The sequence below is a fragment of the Dipodascopsis tothii genome (assembly GCF_038497935.1).
Source record: "Dipodascopsis tothii strain CBS 759.85 unplaced genomic scaffold V1510scaffold_10, whole genome shotgun sequence".
Lineage (NCBI taxonomy): Eukaryota > Fungi > Ascomycota > Lipomycetes > Lipomycetales > Lipomycetaceae > Neoaidaea > Neoaidaea tothii.
The window spans coordinates 249,285-266,752 of record NW_027117994.1 but is presented as its reverse complement, the minus strand read 5'-3'; the positions used below and the strand labels follow the sequence as shown (position 1 = coordinate 266,752).

At 68.0% G+C, this 17,468-nt stretch overlaps 12 protein-coding genes across 12 annotated transcripts; 4 read left to right on the top strand and 8 right to left on the bottom strand.

Annotated features, from left to right (window-relative positions):
• Nucleotides 1-140: 140 nt before the first annotated feature.
• On the bottom strand, nucleotides 141-1,043 carry V1510DRAFT_414941 (cytidine deaminase-like protein). Its single transcript, XM_066933501.1, has 3 exons — nucleotides 987-1,043; nucleotides 805-909; nucleotides 141-773 (listed from the first exon to the last, which is right to left on the bottom strand). The coding sequence occupies exons 1-3, from the start codon at nucleotides 1,032-1,034 to the stop codon at nucleotides 309-311; spliced, it is 618 nt and encodes a 205-aa protein (XP_066789747.1). The 5' UTR covers nucleotides 1,035-1,043; the 3' UTR covers nucleotides 141-308.
• Nucleotides 986-2,692, top strand: V1510DRAFT_376504 (amidase signature domain-containing protein). The gene is made up of 2 exons (XM_066931566.1): nucleotides 986-1,230; nucleotides 1,261-2,692. Exons 1-2 carry the CDS (start codon nucleotides 1,086-1,088, stop codon nucleotides 2,553-2,555), a joined length of 1,440 nt encoding a protein of 479 aa, XP_066789746.1. The 5' UTR covers nucleotides 986-1,085; the 3' UTR covers nucleotides 2,556-2,692.
• On the bottom strand, nucleotides 2,560-3,726 carry V1510DRAFT_363651 (uncharacterized protein; the record flags this gene model as incomplete). The annotated part of the gene is made up of 2 exons (XM_066931146.1): nucleotides 2,560-3,580; nucleotides 3,611-3,726. The coding sequence occupies 2 exons, from the start codon at nucleotides 3,724-3,726 to the stop codon at nucleotides 2,560-2,562; spliced, it is 1,137 nt and encodes a 378-aa protein (XP_066789745.1).
• A 155-nt stretch (nucleotides 3,727-3,881) lies between these two features.
• On the top strand, nucleotides 3,882-4,903 carry V1510DRAFT_429544 (Snf7 family). The gene is made up of 3 exons (XM_066935318.1): nucleotides 3,882-3,961; nucleotides 3,993-4,090; nucleotides 4,120-4,903. Exons 1-3 carry the CDS (start codon nucleotides 3,946-3,948, stop codon nucleotides 4,597-4,599), a joined length of 594 nt encoding a protein of 197 aa, XP_066789744.1. The 5' UTR covers nucleotides 3,882-3,945; the 3' UTR covers nucleotides 4,600-4,903.
• Nucleotides 4,897-6,320, top strand: V1510DRAFT_414931 (uncharacterized protein). Its single transcript, XM_066933500.1, has one exon. It carries the CDS (start codon nucleotides 4,906-4,908, stop codon nucleotides 5,917-5,919), a length of 1,014 nt encoding a protein of 337 aa, XP_066789743.1. The 5' UTR covers nucleotides 4,897-4,905; the 3' UTR covers nucleotides 5,920-6,320.
• A 244-nt stretch (nucleotides 6,321-6,564) lies between these two features.
• Nucleotides 6,565-8,400, bottom strand: V1510DRAFT_347890 (uncharacterized protein; the record flags this gene model as incomplete). The annotated part of the gene is made up of 2 exons (XM_066930834.1): nucleotides 6,565-7,944; nucleotides 8,029-8,400. Coding segments are annotated over 2 exons (1,752 nt in total), but the record flags the coding sequence as incomplete, so codon positions are not given.
• A 565-nt stretch (nucleotides 8,401-8,965) lies between these two features.
• Nucleotides 8,966-10,415, bottom strand: V1510DRAFT_414925 (uncharacterized protein). The gene has a single exon (XM_066933499.1). It carries the CDS (start codon nucleotides 10,093-10,095, stop codon nucleotides 9,445-9,447), a length of 651 nt encoding a protein of 216 aa, XP_066789741.1. The 5' UTR covers nucleotides 10,096-10,415; the 3' UTR covers nucleotides 8,966-9,444.
• V1510DRAFT_414923 (putative mitochondrial N5-glutamine methyltransferase) lies at nucleotides 10,392-11,402 on the bottom strand. Its single transcript, XM_066933498.1, has one exon. The coding sequence runs from the start codon at nucleotides 11,297-11,299 to the stop codon at nucleotides 10,409-10,411; it is 891 nt and encodes a 296-aa protein (XP_066789740.1). The 5' UTR covers nucleotides 11,300-11,402; the 3' UTR covers nucleotides 10,392-10,408.
• V1510DRAFT_414921 (Tim17/Tim22/Tim23/Pmp24 family-domain-containing protein) lies at nucleotides 11,300-12,516 on the top strand. Its single transcript, XM_066933497.1, has 3 exons — nucleotides 11,300-11,529; nucleotides 11,969-12,325; nucleotides 12,360-12,516. The coding sequence occupies exons 1-3, from the start codon at nucleotides 11,455-11,457 to the stop codon at nucleotides 12,393-12,395; spliced, it is 468 nt and encodes a 155-aa protein (XP_066789739.1). The 5' UTR covers nucleotides 11,300-11,454; the 3' UTR covers nucleotides 12,396-12,516.
• V1510DRAFT_376483 (DHHC palmitoyltransferase-domain-containing protein) lies at nucleotides 12,401-14,007 on the bottom strand. Its single transcript, XM_066931565.1, has 4 exons — nucleotides 13,666-14,007; nucleotides 13,397-13,633; nucleotides 13,129-13,364; nucleotides 12,401-13,097 (listed from the first exon to the last, which is right to left on the bottom strand). Exons 1-4 carry the CDS (start codon nucleotides 13,755-13,757, stop codon nucleotides 12,481-12,483), a joined length of 1,182 nt encoding a protein of 393 aa, XP_066789738.1. The 5' UTR covers nucleotides 13,758-14,007; the 3' UTR covers nucleotides 12,401-12,480.
• On the bottom strand, nucleotides 14,008-15,209 carry V1510DRAFT_414919 (uncharacterized protein). The gene has a single exon (XM_066933496.1). The coding sequence runs from the start codon at nucleotides 15,069-15,071 to the stop codon at nucleotides 14,073-14,075; it is 999 nt and encodes a 332-aa protein (XP_066789737.1). The 5' UTR covers nucleotides 15,072-15,209; the 3' UTR covers nucleotides 14,008-14,072.
• A 75-nt stretch (nucleotides 15,210-15,284) lies between these two features.
• V1510DRAFT_104360 (uncharacterized protein) lies at nucleotides 15,285-17,212 on the bottom strand. Its single transcript, XM_066930214.1, has 5 exons — nucleotides 17,081-17,212; nucleotides 16,890-17,022; nucleotides 16,089-16,748; nucleotides 15,733-15,884; nucleotides 15,285-15,701 (listed from the first exon to the last, which is right to left on the bottom strand). Exons 1-5 carry the CDS (start codon nucleotides 17,093-17,095, stop codon nucleotides 15,498-15,500), a joined length of 1,164 nt encoding a protein of 387 aa, XP_066789736.1. The 5' UTR covers nucleotides 17,096-17,212; the 3' UTR covers nucleotides 15,285-15,497.
• Between the last annotated feature and the right edge of the window lie 256 nt (nucleotides 17,213-17,468).

Sequence of the window (17,468 nt, the reverse complement as noted above, 5' to 3'; positions counted from 1 at the left end):
GGGCCGCCCCCCCGGGGGCCCCCGCGGGGGCCCCCCCCCCCCCCCCGGGCCGCGACTCCGTCGAGGGTGGCTGCCCTCCGGGCAGGGCGGCTATATGCGGCTATATGATCTGCCCGAAGGGCAGCCACCCTCGACGGAGTCGCCGCCGGAGGCTCGCCAACAGCCTCCGGCGGCGACTGCGGGGGTCTGCCCTGCGCAGGCGGCTATATGCGGCTATAGACTGCCGACAGATCTGCCCGAAGGCAGCCACCCGACGGAGTCGCCGCCGGAGGCTCGCCCGCCGCGTGCTTGGTGCGACCCCGGCGGGGTTAGGGGGCGCGGTCAGCCGCACGCGCTGCGGCTCGCGGGTCGTCGTCGCGCCACCCGTACAGCTTCGCGATCTCGCTCGCCGGCACGTACCGCTCCAGCTCCAGCGGCTGGAAGTCGGTCTTGAGCTCGCGGCTCTTCTTGGCCTTGGGCGTCGGCGCCTTGTCGTTCTCCTGCATGTAGAACCGGCGCAGCAGCATGATGGCCTCCTCCCGATAGAACCCGGGGTAGACCGGGTACGGGCGCTCCAGCCCGGCGTCCGCGTTGACCCGCAGCACCGACCCGCACCCCCCGAACCGGTCGTTGCCGCAGCCAAAGTAGACCGCGCGGATCTGGAGCTGGCGCAGCGCCGACGCGCACATGACGCACGGCTCGACCGTCACGTACAGGTCCGTCTCGAGGAAGACCGCGGGCGGGTGGTCGCGCAGGATCTGCTCGATGCCCAGGAACTCGGCGTGCCGGTGGCCCTGCGGTCAGCGCGCCCGCGCACACACGTACACAGAGCGACCGGTTGGTGTCGTTCATGCCGCGCGCGATGACCTTGCCGTCGCGCACGTACGCGCAGCCGACGGGGACTTCGCCGGCGTCGAACGCCAGGTTGGCCTGCGGTCAGCGCCGATCCCGCGGCGGCGCGCCACGGGCGGCCGCGGCCGGCCGCGGCCCGCCGGGCGCGCACTCACCATCTCGAGCGCCACGGCCATGAACTCGTGGTGTTTGGTGGTCTCCATGGCGGTGTCGTGAAAAAAATTCGCGGCAAATCCAGACGACCACACCACGCAATGGCCAGCGCCCGCGCAGTCGTCCAGGACGTCAACCAGGCGCTCGCGGCCATCGCCGCGCGCAACAAGCGGCTCAATGCGCTCTGCTACGTGCGGCCGGCCGACCAGGTGCGGCACGAGGCCGCGGCCCGCGTGGGCAGCGCAGGTAAGCTGGCGACCGGCCAGGCTGACGCAGGCGTGCTCAACGGGCGCACGGTGGCCGTCAAGGACAACATCTGCACGACCGAGGGCCGCACGGCGTGCGCGTCGCGCGCGCTGGAGGACTACACGAGCCCGTACGAGGCGACGATCGTGGGCCAGCTGCGCGCGGCCGGCGCGGTGCTCGTGGGCAAGACCAACATGGACGAGTTCGCGATGGGCACCAACAACATGCACTCGATCTACGGGCCGGCGGTGAACCCGCTGTTCGAGGCCGAGCACTCGGCGGGCGGGTCGTCGGGCGGGTCGGCGGCGGCCGTGGCGGCGGGGATGTGCGATCTGTCGATCGGGACCGACACGGGCGGGTCGGTGCGGCTGCCGGCGGCGTACTGCGGCATCGTGGGCTTCAAGCCGTCGTACGGGCTCGTGTCGCGGTGGGGCGTGATGCCGTTTGCGCAGAGCATGGACTCGGTGGCGTTCCACGCGCGCGACGTGGCGACGGCGCGGGCGGCGCTGCGGGCGCTGGACGCGCACGACCCGCGCGACCCGACGAGCGCGGGCCCGGCGGCGCGGGCCCGGCTGGCGGGCGCGCTGGCGGCGGCGGAGGCCGCGCGCGGCCGCCGGCCGCTGCGGATCGGCGTGCCGCTCGAGTACGCCGTCGGGCTCTCGGCCAGCGTCCGCGCCGCGTGGCGGGCGGTGCTGGCCGCGCTGCGCGCGCGCGGCCACGAGCTGTACGCGGTGTCGCTGCCCACCACGGCGGCCGCGCTGCCGGCGTACTACATCCTGGCGCCGGCCGAGGCCGCGTCCAACCTGGCGCGGTTCGACGGCGTGCGCTACGGGTTCCGCGCGGCCAGCGACCGCGCCGGCGAGGTGCTGTACGGGGCCACGCGGGCCGGCGGCTTCGGGGTCGAGGTGCGGCGGCGGATCCTGCTCGGCACGTACTCGCTCACGGCCGGGCTGATCGACGACCACTACTTCCAGGCCCAGAAGGTCCGGCGCAAGATCAAGGCCGAGTTCGACGGGGTGTTTGCGCTCGCCAACGCGCTCGACGCCACCGCCGGCGCCGCCGACGGCGTCGACGTGCTGGTCACGCCGTCGACGACGTCGCCGGCGCCGTCGCTGGCGGCCGTGCGCGCGCAGACGTCGCCGCTGGACGCGTACGTCAACGACGTGCTGACGGTGCCGGCCAACCTGTGCGGCGCGCCCGCGCTGAATGTGCCCTGGCCGGCCGCCGGCGGCTCCGTCGGCGTCCAGGTCATGGGCCAGTGGGGCGACGACGCGCGCGTGCTGGACGTGGGCGACGAGATCGCCGCGTGCGCGGCCTGTATTTAGCTACCTACTCGTGCACCAGCATCTGCTTGCGGCCCTTGGAGCCCTCGATGTAGGCCGACACGGCGCCGCGGAAGACGTCCAGCCGCTCGGCGTCCGACATGCCGTCGCGCCAGACGGCGCGGTCCACCGGCACGTCGCGCAGCTCGCCGCGGGCGACGAGACCGAAGAGCTCGCCCAGCACGGCCTCCTTGGCGGCCGGGTTGGCGTCTGCCCACCGCGACAGCCAGTACCCGTGCAGGTGGATGTCCTTGAAGATGAACAGGCTCGGTGGGATCGTGATCGGCTGCCGGGCCATGCCGCCGTACGTGACGAGGTGGCCGCCCTCGGACAGCTGGCGGGCGATGTTGGTCGTGCTGGCGCCGCCGGTGCAGTTCAGGCCCAGCCGCAGCTTGGACCCGGCCACCCACTGCTTGATGACGTTCCGGAAGCCCTTGTCGGCGAGCTGCGACTCGGTCACGACGTGCGTCGCGCCCAGCGCCGTCAGCTCCGCCGCCAGCGCGTCGAAGTCCGGCCGGTCGCGGACGACGTTGATGCTGCGGAAGCCCCAGCGCGCGCCCAGCTGGATCGCGGCCCGGCCGACGCCCGAGTTGGCCCCGGTCTGGATGAAGAAGTCGCCCGGGGCGAGCGCGACGAACTCGCGCAGCATCTGGTACGCCGTCGTCGGGTTGACCGAGACCGTGCCGGCCTGGACCGCCGAGACCTCGGCCGGGCCGTACGGGATCCGGATCAGGTCGGCGGCCGTGGCGAGCGCGTGCGTGCGCCAGGTGCCGAAGAGCGTGTGCCGCATGATCGCGCGGTCGCCGACGGCCAGGCCGTCGACGCCGGGGCCGACGCCGACGATCTCGACGCAGCCCTCGTTGCCGCCGACGGCGACGGGCTCGTCGCCGCCGAGCGCCTGCGTGAACGCCGGGCGCAGGGGGTACACGCCCTCGACCTGGTTGATGTCGGCCGGGTTGATGGGCGCCGAGAGGAACTTGACGGCGACCTGGCCGGCGCCGGCGGCGGGCAGCCGGTACGTGTGCAGTCTGCGTCAGCGGGCTCTGGCGGCGGCGTACTTGAGGACCTCGAGCGGGCGGCCGTGCTGGCTGTAGACGACGGCCTTGGCGTCGCCGGAGTAGGATCGGATGCCGCCGAGCGGGCGGCCGAAGCGGGCGGCGGTGCGGGCGAGCATGGTTGGGGGCGGGGATCGGCGGCGGCGGGGGAAGAGGGCGCGCGCCGCGCGGCGTGCGGCGCGCGCCGCACGGCGTGCGGCGGTGGCGCAGGTGGCGCCGGCGGCTAGGTTCGCCGCTGGGGCTCCCGGCCTCCCCCGGAGCTCACACCAGGTAAGTCCCGGTGGCGCGCATCTACCGCGCCCATCTCCCGCTCGCGCGCATCGCTGACCTCCAGAACCATGTCCGGCCTCGAGAGTACGTCCCTGGACGGCGCCGCTGACCGCAGAATCGCTTTTCCAGCTCAAGTTCACGGCCAAGCAGCTCAACCGGCAGGCCACCAAGGCGTCGCGCGACGAGGCCGCCGAGCGCGCCAAGGTCAAGAAGGTACGCTGTCGCCGGGCCCGCTGACCCAGGCCATCCAGCAGGGCAACAACGACATCGCCAAGCTGTATGCGCAGAACGCGATCCGCAAGTCCAGCGAGCGCATGAACCTGCTCCGGCTGGCGTCGCGCATCGACGCCGTGGCCAGCCGCGTGCAGACCGCGGTCACGATGCGCCAGGTCACCGGCAGCATGGCGCAGGTCGTCAAGGGCATGGACCGGGCCATGGAGAGCATGAACCTCGAGAAGATGTCGATGGTGATGGAGAAGTTTGAGCAGCAGTTTGAGGACCTGGACGTGACCACGTCGTACTACGAGGAGGCTGCGTCGTCGACGACTGCCGTGACGGCGCCGCAGGAGGACGTCGACCTGCTGATGCAGAAGGTTGCGGACGAGGCCGGCCTGGAGCTGCACCAGAACCTGGAGAGCAACACGCCGGCCAAGGGCCGCGTGGGCCCGACCGAGCAGGAGGAGGAGGGCCTGCAGGAGAAGCTGCGGGCGCTGCGGTCGTAGGCGGCGGCGGCCGCGGGGCGTGGTCTGGCGCGGCCGCGGACGCCTGCGGGCGCGGGTGCGGCCGTCGGACCTGGCCGCGGACTGCGTGCGCCGGGTCCGCCGGGTCCGCCGGCAGGTCCGCCTGCCGGGTCCGCCGCGGAGCGCCCCTGGTCCGCCCGGGTCCGCCGCGGACCGTGTCCGGTCCAGGTCCTGCGCCCGTGCGCCGCCCCGTCACCTGTGGCCACCTGTGGCCGTGCGTGGCGCTGTGGCGCCGATCCTTAATCGTGCTTTGTACCCAGTAGACAATCAATCTTATCTCCCCACACCATGGAAGATCTGCTCCGCAACGAGCGCATCCTGGCGCTGGTCGCTGGCGACCAGCGTCCTATCGACTCGGCGCTCGACGGCGTCCTCCGTCTGGCCCAGGCCGCCATGGTTGCCGTCGGCTTTGACGTCGTGGGCGGCGAGGACGGCCAGCGCGCCTACCGCCACCCGCAGTCCGCCATGTCCCCGTTCGCGCTCTCGGTCAACGCGCTGGGCAGCCGCGCGCTGGTCTCGGCCGTCAGCGACGTGCCGGACGCCGACGTCGCCAGCTTCGACGTGCGGCCGGCCGACGTCGTCGCCGGCCCGTTCCCGATCCTGCCCGCCGACGTTGCCCGACTGGACACGCCCGCGCTGGCTGATTTCGTCCGCAAGTTCAAGCTCAACATCATCCAGAAGCTCGTGCCCTCGCTCAACAAGGACGGCTACACGGAGGAGCGCGCGCAGGCTGCGTCCGCCGCGCCCGCCGAAGAGGACGAGCACGGCAACCGGCCGCCGCCGCCGTACGCCGAGCGCGAGTCGCAGCGCGAATCGCAGCCGGCGCGGCCATGGCCCGACGCCTTGCGCGAGCCGCGCCTGCCCTGGACGCCGCCGGCGGCCCGCCCGCGCGCCGACGGCCCGCCCGGCTTTGACGACGACTACGAGATCCTCGGATCGGCCGGCGCGCCCCGCGGCCTCGGGCCGTTCGCCATCGGCGAGGATGATCTGTACCCGCCCGGGCTCGGCCGCAACCCGTCCATGACGCCGTACCTCGGCGGCGGCGTGGGGGGCCTCGGCGGCGAGCCTGGCCTCCGCGGCATGCATCCGACGGCCGACCATCCGATGTTTGGTAGCCGTGGCGGTGCAGGTGGCGGGCTGGGTGGCGGCCCTGGCGGCAGCCTGCGCCCGCCCGGCGCCCGCTACGACGACCCGTTCGACCCCACGGGCCCGCGGCGGGGCCCCGGGTCCGGGTCGGGCTTTGGCGGCCTTGGCGGCCTCGGCGGCGGCTTCGGCGGCGGCTTTGGCGGCGGCTTTATCTAGTGTACCAATACAAAACGTGTATATACAGGCCTAGCTGGCCGCGGGCTGCGCGGTCTGTGTGGCCAGCATGGCCGACATCTGCTCCATCATGCCCTTCATCTTGTGGATCTGCTCCTCGAGCGCCCGCAGCCGCACAGACGCCTCGTCCGCGTACACGTCCTCGTCGTCGTCAAAGTCGTCAAAGTCGTCGTCGTCGTACTCGGTCATGTCGGCGGGCGGCGGCGAGGCCACGGGCGGCGGGCCCTCGGCCTCGGCGCGCTTCGTGCGCCGCCGGCGCAGCGTGAACTTGGACTTGCGCTTGGGCCGCGGCTCGGGCATCTCGGCCTCGCTCTGGTACCACGACCGGGGGCCGCGGGCGTCGTGGTCGTCGCTGGCGTCGGTCAGCCGCGAGTCGTCGCGGCCGTCAAAGGAGGCGGCCGAGGCCGCGCGCACCCGCAGCGGCTGCTCCGGTGCGGCCGGCATGCCGTACAGAAACGCGCCGGCCGGGTTGACGAACGACGAGTTGCCCCAGAGGCCGTCGGTGGCGAACGCCGGCGCGCGGCCGCCAGACCGGCGCAGAACACCCGACGTGGGCGGCACCGGCCTGGGCCCGCGGCCGGCGGTCGAGCCGTTCGTGCGCTGGCGCAGCAGGCGGCCCTGCGCCGGGCGCCGCATGCCGTCGCGGCCGCGCGCGCTCAGCCGCAGCAGGCTCTCGTCCTTGCGTTTGCCGTTGTTCTGGTACTTGAGCGACTCGTACACGTAGAGCGCGGCCACGAGCGGCGCGTGCGTGACCTTGAGGATGGCGATGCGCATGTGCCGGTACTCGTTGTGGTTGAGCGCGAGCCGGATCGGCCGAATGAGGATGCCAATCAGGTTGAGCGGCGGGTAGAAGTACGTGACGCGGTCCGAGGTCGTGATGGACTCCATGACCGACGACGCGAACAGCAGCATGTACTCCTCGGACGCGTTGTTCATCATCTTGCCGAACCGCTGCGACAGGATCGAGATGAGCACGGTGATCAGCAGCATGGTCGCGAGCGTGACAAAGATCAGCATCAGGGACGGACCAAACACGGGCGAGATCTCCGAGGCCACGTCGAGGCCGTCGTACGGCGCGCCGAAGAAGACCCGGATGAGCAGCCACGCCATCTCGTTGACGCTGAAGTGGTCGCGGCCGAGGAACGAGAACGTGGTAAGGAAGCCCACGAAGATGATCACGATCAGGATCAGGAACTTGAAGAAGTCCTTGGTCATCTGCTTGAGACACGGCAGCAGCGTGCCAAAGTACGGCGAGACCGAGAGCGACGAGAACACGCGCGGCACCAGGATCAGCGCCTCGAGCGACAGAATGTCGAACGCGGCGCCCGCGTACCGCGGGTTGTGCGCCGGAAACACCGACAGCAGCCGCGCGATGACGAACGAGATGAAGATGAAGATCATGGCCAGGTCGAAGAAGCTCCAGTAGTCCGAGGCGTAGTATCGGATCGAGCCCGACTCGCGCACCTGGCCGATCTCCTCGTAGACGAAGCCAGCGTACCAGATGTCGAGCATGATCTCGAGCATGGTGATGGCCTCGTAGTTGCGCTCGACCAGGACCGCGTAGTACAGGCCCAGCAGGACCGCGTAGTTGATCATCATGAAGAACGCGCGGTACTTGGGCACGCGCAGCCGCGAGTACAGGTCGATGTCGCGGCGGTGGGGGTTGTAGTAGATCGGCTTCTTCTTGCTCTGCATCGAGATGCTGTCCCAGAACACGATCCGGCCGTCCCAGATCTGGCCCACGATCTTCTCGATGTGGCGCGAGATCAGGAACCGCTTGGCGCCGCCGAGGATGGCGAGCTCGAGCGACGACAGGCCGATGGCGCTCTCGGACACGTACGGCACGGCGTCGTCGTCGTCGCCGGGCACGCTCGGCGCGACGTCCGTCGGCGACGTGCTCGGCGTCGGCGTCGAGCCCGAGCTCACGCGCGACGCGCTTGAGTCGTCCGTCGGCGACGCGCCCGCACGCGCCGCGCCGCCGCTGCCCGGCACCACGACCACGTCCGGCTCGGCCAGCAGCGGCAGGCACTCGTCCGGCGTGCCCGGCAGCGGCGTCGGCAGCGGGTTCGTCGCCAGCCCCGTCGTCGCCACGAGCTCCGGCTTGCGCGGGATCTCGTACGTCACCAGCTCGAGCAGCGCCGCCTCCGGCAGCCGCGCCGACAGCCGCGTCGCGACCAGCTCCGCGGTGAACGCGCGCGCCTCGTTCACCGCGCGCTCGTCCTCCTGCAGCGAGAAGTCCAGCCGGGCCGCCAGCAGCGCGGCCAGGATCGCCGGGTGCCGCGTGCCCTCGAGCGACTTGGCCAACGGCCGGATCAGGTGCGTCGAGATAGGCGGCCCACGCAGCTGCTCGAACGAGTACGGCGAGTCGATCGTCCGCGCGATGTGCAGCTCGATTTGGTACAGCAGCTGCGAGAACGGCAGCCCGCTCGCAAACTCGGGGAACGGCTGCGCCTTGCGCTCCATCGTGCGCTTATCCGCAGGCTCTCCGCGGCTCTGTCGGGGTCTGGATTGGCACTCTGCGCACGCCCGCGTCCTTATATGTTACCAAGTGAACCAACCACGAGCCCGCGCCCGGCCCCAACTTACCACTGTTTAGCGGCCTGCTTGCGACCAGCACCGAATGTCTGTTGACGCTGCACTGCGTCTGCAGATGTCTCCGCTTGCCGTTTGGGCCTGCTCTAATGTATGGTGATGATACCGTGTCGCCTAGCCAAATTAAGTTCAGGCGTAGTCCTCGGAACTCCACTGCCGTCGTCAGGAACGCTGCGTATCGCCCGGGACCGCCCGGATGCGCTGTACCGGCCCTGCCGCGGCCGTGGCTGCCGTGGCCCTTGCTGTGTGCTCGCTGCGCTCTGGCTGCCCTGGCTGCAGCGGGCCGCGACGCGCTCGGCAAGGGGCTCCCCTGAGGGCCCCGAGCCGCACACCCTCGTGCGTACGCTCCCCTGCTTGCAAGCCTGGCCGCAGCGGTGGCGAGCGATCGCCGTGCGGCGCGCAGAGCCGCACGTAGACGCCGGTCGCCCGGCCGCCGCCCGAGACACAGTCTGGGGCGCCTCCGCGGCCGCCCGCCGCGGTCTGCGACCCCAGTTTGGCTGCCTGCCCGTCGCCAGGGCCAGCACCTACGGGCATTTTCGGGCCGCATCACAAGCGCAGGCGACTTTGGCGCGGGGCGCGGTCGGTCGGAGTGTGTGACCGTGACGCGCTCACAAGGCAGCCGCGCCGTCGATCCTGGCCGCCGGCCAACGTCTTAGCCGCCGCAGGGCACTGAAGGCCGTAACGACTGTGCTGCCGGCGATTGCTGGACTGTCCACGTGTGCCGAACACTGTCAGCGGCACTGCCAGTAGGTGCCTGCGAGACCGATCTGTAGGTGTCGCCGCTGCGTCTGAAGGTCCGGCGTGCCCGGCCATGGCCGTCGGTAGCTAGCAGCCTACAGGGCGTGCCGTACACCGGCTCCAGCTTGTGATCCGCCAAGTTTTGTTCAGCCATCGACGCCAGATCACCGGTCGTGGCTATGGTGCGGGGTTGAGTCGGGCTGGCGCGAAACCGCCATCGTCCGTACGCTCAGGCGACGAGCAGCAAGTATGGCCAGAAGGCACAGCGGTTTGCAGTTTGAGCCGTTCTGTGGATTCGTAGACTGGAGCGGTGGCCGTCGTGCTGTGGGCGGTGTGGATCTGGATCTGGCGGGCACATAATCTCGCGCCATATGGTCTTTGGACGATGAGCATGATCGCGAGATCTGCTTGGCGGGCGAGAGATGCCGGCGTCACACCCAACCGTGCGGTGAGCCGCACGGTGACAGCGACTGCTTCTACAACGGCGTACGGGGTGTGCGCCGGATCACGGTGGAAGATCTCGCGCATGCATGGCCGTGGCTGTGCGTTCGGAGCGCCGGCCGACAGCCACCGCAGGCTTCCAGAGGCTGCCGCGATATTGCTGGCACCCTGGTTTTGAGCCGCAGTCCAGAGCATAAGCAGCGGAACCTGGTGGAACCTGTGGCTGAGACAGTGTTTGGTAGACGGATGCGCCTGATAGGCTGCTGATCTTGTGGATATGATGTCTGGCAATGTTTGATAGATTGTTTGATAGACGCAGGAGCACCATGCAGACAGCTTGATTCGTGCAACAGAACGGTCCAGGCTCTTAAGGTGCCTCGCGCACATCTCGCGCCGTCCCTGCGGTGCCTGGGACCGAGTCGCATGACGTAAGACCCAGCCGGGGGTCTCCCGGGCCCATCGGCCCACGTTACACGACCAACGCTTCACGCGCCGCAGTCGGCTAGGATTTACAATGTGCGATCCAGCTACGTCAAACCACCTCTATCGACCAGAGATCGTTCCGGCTTAGTTGGAATTGCGTTTTGATCTTCTCCCACGGCCGAAGCCACCTTGCTGTACCGAAGTTTCCACGAGGAAATCAGTTACGCGCGAACGCGTGAAGGGGGAGTCCGTAAAACGGATCGGGGAAACGAATGTATTAGTAGCGCTCGTCAACAAGTGCAGAAAGCCAGGACCAGTCCCGGTAGGCGACCACACAGCGCGTGCGGCCGGCCGCATCGCGCAACGCGCCGCCTGCCCAGGCCCGGTCGGCGTTGACGGTCGCCCAGATTTCGCGCATCTGGGCGTCGTCTGAGAGCTCGGCGACCACGCCGTGGGCACCGGCGGCGTCGGCCAGCGCAAAGATGCGCGAGAAGAACTCGACGCCGCCATGGAGCGCCAACATCGGCTCGAACCGGCGCACGGACGGCTCCGCTTGCCGCAAACCTGCGCGCGAGATGTAGGGCGGATTGGCCACGACGAGATCGGCCGGGCCGTGCAGCGCGGGCGAATCATCAAAGATGTCTGCGCGCGCAAACGCCACGTCCAGCCCGTTGTGCGCCGCGTTGCGCCGGGCCAGACCGACCGCCTTTGGCGACACGTCCACGCCGCGCACGGCCGCGCCGAGCTCGTGCGCCAACAAGAGCCCGACGCAGCCTGTGCCCGTACACAGATCGAGCACGCGCAGGGCGCCCGGGTCCGGCACGTTCTCGCGCGTCGCTTGCGCCAGCCGCAGCGTCCACTCCTCGGTCTCCCACCGAGGAATGAGCACGCCGGGCCGACACAACACGTCAAGATCGCCAAAGGGCTGGTTGCCGAGCAGATACTGCAGCGGCACGCCCTGCCCACGCAGCGTCGCGTCGCGCAGCACGCGCCGGTGCAGCGCCGGCCCGCGCAGACCCTTGCCGGCAGCCTCGTCGATGATCCACCCGAGCTCGCGCGCGGCCGCCGCACGCGGCCGCACGTACGGAGCCATCCGTCGCAGGTACGCCTGCCGTGCCATGTCGAAAATTTGCGCGCGGTGCTCTTTATAGGCGTGCTGAGTCAGCATGTACCAGCCGCCGAACCTCGAGCCGCACAGAATGCGGCTCGCCGGTGACGGCACCCGCACACGCTGCGTTACCCGGCACTCGAAAAAATTCCTGCAATTCCACAGAAATCTTTTCAGGCCGCACGACTCAAAGCTGCGAACTAGAGACAGAACAAATGGCCGCCGATCACACGAGAGATCCCTGCCCGATCGTCATCCTGAATGACTTTGGTGGCGCCTTTGCCATGGGTGTAAGTTGCGGTGCGCGTGAGCGCGCAGACAGACGACAGGAGATCCCGACCAGGGGTGCGACGGCGAACGTTGATGGCCGGCTGGCGAGTGTCTCGACAGGGCCGAGGCGGCACTGGGTGCGCAGACGGTGTCTACGGGCAGTTTGCTGTGCTGGGATTGAGCAGTGCGGTGCCAAGCTTCGGCAGCAGTCGTTCATTCTGCTGCGATCGCTCGCACCTGAGCGGCACGACTGGCGCCGCCGGCCTTGCGTCGGCGGCGCGGCACACGTCGGGTGTCACTGGGGCACTGACCTGTCTTTGCTGTTGGCCGCTCCCCAGCCGATTTGTCCCCTGCAGCGCCGTCAAGGCCCGGCCCTACCGCGCACACGACGACTACCCTTCCGTCTTTCTCCTGTCTACTCGTCTGCGCTCGTCTCCTGGCACCAGTGCTAACCAGCAGGTCATCGGTGGTACCATCTGGCACGGCCTGAAGGGTTTCCGCAACTCGCCCTCGGGCGAGCGTCGCCTCGGCGCGATCACGGCCATCAAGTCGCGCGCGCCCGTTGTCGGCGGCAACTTTGGCGTTTGGGGTGGCATGTTCTCGGCCTACGACTGCGCCGTCAAGGGCGTCCGTCGCAAGGAGGACCCTTTCAACGCCATCATCGCCGGTTTCTTCACCGGCGGCTCGCTCGCCGTTCGTGGCGGTTTCAAGCATGCGCGCAACTCGGCCATCACCTGTGCCTGTCTGCTCGCCGTCTTCGAGGGTGTCGGCATTGCCATGCAGCGCGTCATGGCGTGGCAAAGCAAGCCTGTGGCGGTAAGTTCCCGCTCTCGACCACGTCTAACAATAGCCCCAGCTCGGAGACGCTCCGCTCGCTCCGGCGTGAGCACCCCCGGTACATTCTCCCCTATATGCACTATGTAATTATACTCCGATGTATTCAATAGACGTCGACTGCGTCAGTCTACATGCTAGTGTTGGGGCCAGATCACCTCGCGCAGGTTGGCCATGAACGATCCCCGGTCGTAGATGTTGGTGATGTGCTCGAGCGAGCGCACGCGCTCGACCTCGACCATCCCTTCGGGCACCGGACGGTTGGTGTCGCCGTCGCGGTAGTGATGTATGTACACGCGGCGCGACGACCGCGGTGTGGAGCGGCGTTGCCGCAGCTCGGGGCTGGCCGGCGCCGGCTCTGGGTACTCGTACACGCCCATGGCGCTGTTGGCCACGACGTATTCAACCTCGTTCCACTTCTCGGACTCGTTCGTGGTCACGCCCTGGTAGAGAAACACAATGTGTTGGGCCAGGAACGCGATCAGCAACGGCGCCACCATGAACGCGATCATGAACAGCGACGTCACAGAGGACGAGTACGGCTTGGCGTGGATGATCTTGGCCCACTTGCGCCGGTCGACCAGAAACCACCGGGGCCGGGCCGCGCCATCGGGGAAGAACTCGTCGACGTAGTCCGCGTAGAGAATGCTGCCCAGCAGCCACGAGCCGTACACCATCACGGCCAGATTGTTGATCACAAAGAGCAGAAACCAGCGGTAGTTGTAGTAGCCGACACAGTTGTTGATCCACGCACCTGAGGTCAGAAAATCCACCAAGGCGCTTACAGTGGTGGTCCATCTTAGCCACGCAGCGCTTGCAGACTTTGCAGTGCTTGCTGCGCGCCGGCTTGCGCTGCAGGCACGTGTAGCAGTCCTCCTGGTCCGAGTAGAAGATGATGTCGTCGTACCTAAAGATCTCGGTCAGACGCTCGACGTTGCTGGGCGTCACGTATCCCGGATCGGTCACGACGGCCAGGTACAGACTGACGAGAGGCATGAAGGCTACCAGAGGAACCATCAGGCTGAGGTTAGCACGACCAGATCGGCCACATACGTGTCTAGAGGGCCTGTGATCAGAGGCCAGGCGCGGTAAAAAAACGTGCTCAGGGCCGGCACGAACAACACCAAGTAGAAGCCCACAATTGCCCAGTTCTTGTCGTTCACGAGGTGCTTAGCACCCGAGACCATGCCGGTCGACAGGCGGCCACCGGTCAGGCGTCGGTCGAGCGAAACCGCCGCCGCCGGCAGTCGCTGCCAGAGAAGAACATGGGCCCGTCCGACGATGGTATCCCTGCTGTCAGCACCGGCCGGGGCAGAACTTACTTGAACGCTGGCAGCTGCCCAAAGAGCACAATGAACACAAGCAGCGAGAAGACCGCGATGGCCCAGGCGAGTGTCTTTAGGCTGACGAGCATGGTGTGGGCCGGCAACGGCGTCGATGGATACGAGGTGATGTCCCAGAGCCGCTTGCCGTGCGGCTCAGGGGTAATGTGCCCCTCGCCTAATTACCGACACGAGGCGTTGGAGGCAGTGCAGTTCTGCAGCATCAGCCGCACGAGGTCGCGCGGGGCCTACGTCGTTCTGCCATCGCAAGCGGTCGGCTATCGCAGAGCATCGAGCGTGCTGATTTCCGTCCACAGCGCAAGACAGTTACGGAACACGAGAATCAAGAGCGACAGCAATTGTATTTCCCAGAAGCCAACTAACGAAACGATAGCACAAGAGTGCATTCACGGCTCCTCGCCGATGGCCAGCTTCATGTCGACGATGTCGACGTCTCGGGGAGGAACCATGGCGTTGAGCAGGACGTGCAGACCCTTCAGCTTGGTAGCCTCGGCGAAGTCAAAGCCGCCATACACAGCGGCCGGCGACCGCCAAAGAAGCAACAGGACACACACGAGCGCCGGCAGAGTGTCAAGAACGAACGACATGAGTTCTGGCTGCTCCTTCACGAGCAAATTGTTGTCTCTGAACAGAGACACGCGCAGGCTCACGCGAGTGTACATGACGGCCGTGGCTACCGCCAAAGAGACCATGGCCGAGCTGTAGCCGGGGTTGCTGAGGACGACGTCGAGGCGCGCCAGCAACGCGTCCGATCTCTGGTCCAAGTCGACCACCTGGCGGTCAACAGCGTCGTAGTCGAACGGCTTGCGTCTGAAGCTGAAGCACTTGGTCATCCAGCGAGTCCATTTGAAGTCGTCATAGCACAGCGGGCGGCCGCGGTTCTCGCGCCATCTCATTCTTAGGAAAAGAAAGACAGAGTAGGGCACAATGAAGGCATACGATTCAAGGGTTGCGAAGTTGCTGATCGTAATGTGGCTGCCATTGCTCATAAAGTCGATACCGGAAGGGAACATGAACAGCGTGACGTTCGTAGAGTGGGCCAGAAGCTCGAGGGCGATAGCAGACCCCCACGACTTGCGCTCGAAGCGGCGGAAGGCATAGATCATGGTCGCATAGCCCAGGTAGGTCCGTATGCCGATGAAGACCGCCGCATGTGCCACGACCATACAGGCCTTTTGCAGGTTGTACAGGCTCACGTCTTCCGGGACCAGCAGCCGCGTCAGGTATGCCAGCTGACTGGAGGCCTCGAGGAGACAGGCGGCTGCAAAGATGCCGCCAAGCGCATGATGCTGGTAGCGCGCACCGAGGAGGATGTGGCCAAGGCCGGCCACCACAAAGACGATCAGGCAGAGACCGGCGACGGCGATCGGAAGAACGGAGCTCATGGTAGCGGCGGGCACTACGGGTGTCGTGCCAGGCTGAGGGCGGTGCGTGCAGAAAATAGGACGTAGGCCGGCGGTGATATATGCATAGGCGATACGGGAGAGGTTGCGGGTGGTGGCGCAGGCGCCCGGTTGAGCCGGCCGGAAAACGACATCGGTGAACTATGGCACGGCTGAATGTAGTGGGCAGTGTGCCGCGGTGCCGGACGCATGCTATCCCAGAATAGCTAGCGTATATGCAGGTTACGCGCCGGTGACGCGGTGTTACCCGTGCGGCTCAGCGTTGACCAGTCTATGTTGACAATATACAGTATAAATATAACCAAGCACCACAATAAATACGCCCTGTGCCGCTGTCTGCGTAGTGTACACGTGAAAACAAAACTCATAACTATATAACGGTCTGTGAGCGGAGGCCGGCGGGATCGGCTACTCCTCGTAGCGCAAGCCCTGCTCGCCCAGCGGGGCGTACTTCTTCGAAACGGTCACGTGGCGGAAGCATTTGGGGATGGCCACGGACTCCCTGATGTAGCGGTGTTTGATCGCGCGCGCCTTGTCCTTGAGCTGGACCTGTGACATGCCCTTGAGACACTGGTAGTCCGGGTTGTGGTTCTCGTTCGAGCTCTCGACGATCTGGGTCAGCGCCGTGCGTGCGCGCACGTACCTGGACGATCCGGATCCACGACGGGTACTCGAACTTACGCAGGATCTTCATGAGCACCTGCTCCATCTGCGGGTCCCAGCCCATGCGCGGCCGGCGGTAGAACATGGAGCTCTCCATGCTGTCGCTGTGGTCAAACTCGCGTCCCGGCGGAGCTGCAGGGCTGTGGTTAGCTTCCGGCCGGTAGCGGGGCCGGGCGGGGGCCGACGCGTCGTCGGCGAAGTCGTCGTCCTGGTCGTACAGCTCGCGCGCGCGCTTCTGCGTGTACGAGTGCGACTGGAACGGCAGCGCGCGCGCGCGGGCTCCGGGCGAGACCGACGCCGCGCCGGCCGCGGGCCCGTCGCCGGACTCGTCCGTACCTTTGCCCTTGCCGCGGCGCGGCGTGCCCGCGTCTGCGCGGGCGTCGTCCGTGTACTCGGGCGCCTCGTAGAACTCGTCCGCGTCCTGCGTGTCGTCGAACGAGACCTTGACGGCCGAGTCCTGGGGGTCCGAGAACCGCGCGCGTTTGGCGGCGGGCTCGGCCGACTTGTCGCGGAGCTCCTGCTCGAGCTCGTTGCTCGACCGCCAGTTCTCGGGCTTGCGCGGCCGCCCGCGGCGGAGCCCGCCGGGCGTGCTGCTCGCCAGCGAGCTGGGGCTGTCAGGCGCGGACGACGGCACGCCCTGGCTCGGCAGCTCGGGCAGATCTTCGACCTCGAGGCCGGACTCGCGCTTGCGCTTCAGCTCCTGCTCGATCTCGTTGCGCGACCGCAGGTTCTCGGGCTTGCGCGGCCGGCCACGCCGGACGACCGTGCGGCTGGGCGCCGGCGACCGCTCGGGCTCGGTCTCGACGCGCGCACTGATCCGCCGGTTGACGGCCTGGAACTGCTCGTTGATGGCCGACGGCCGGTCGCCGCCGGCCTCGGTCTCGGTGCCGCCCTCGTCGCTCTCGTCCGCGCTCGCGTCGTCGTCCTTGTCGGCCGGCTCATCGGCGGCGGCGCTGCGCTTGGACCGCCGCTTGCCCTTGGGCTCCTGCTTGATCTCTGGCTGGTCAGCACAGGCGCCGGCGGGCGCGGGCTCGGCGGCGGGCGCGCAGAGCACGGCCGAGGGCGTGCGGGACGTGCCCGGCGGGCTCCGCGGCCGCCCGTCGCCGTCGCCGCGCGCTTCCATGCCGGTCGGCCTACCCCTATTCTCGCGCGTCCCGTACAGCGCCTGGTACTGGTCGTCCGTCAGGCCCTTCTTGTCGCTGACCACGCGGTTGCGCAGCTCAAACTGCCGCGTGCGGCGGCCGAGCGATCGCTGCAGCGACGACGGGAACTGCGGCGGTCAGCGCGGTCTGGGGATTTAGGGACCAGGCCCTAAATCGCGCACTCACATCATTGTCCTCCATGGTGGGCGGGATGCGTCGCGGCCGCTTGGTCGCTGTGGTCTGTCCCGGGTCCGTCTGCGTCCGTCTGCGGCGGCCTTGCTGGCTGGCGTTCCTGGCCTGGCTCCTCAATCACGCGTGTCCCTAATGTTGTCCCTAATTTTTGTCATCACAGCGGCTGGGCACCGCGATCCCTAACCCTGAGGACCGCGGCGGTGAGCGCGCCGCACACCGTGCGGCGCACGCCGCACCCCCTGCGGCGCCACACGTGATCCCGCGTCCTTCCGCGCGCCCTCCCCAACGCGACGCCATGGCCCGCAGCTCGGACGACTCTCGGCGGGCGTCGCAGTGCGCGTTCCGGCTGCGTGCGAACCACATCGACACGTACCAGCATGCG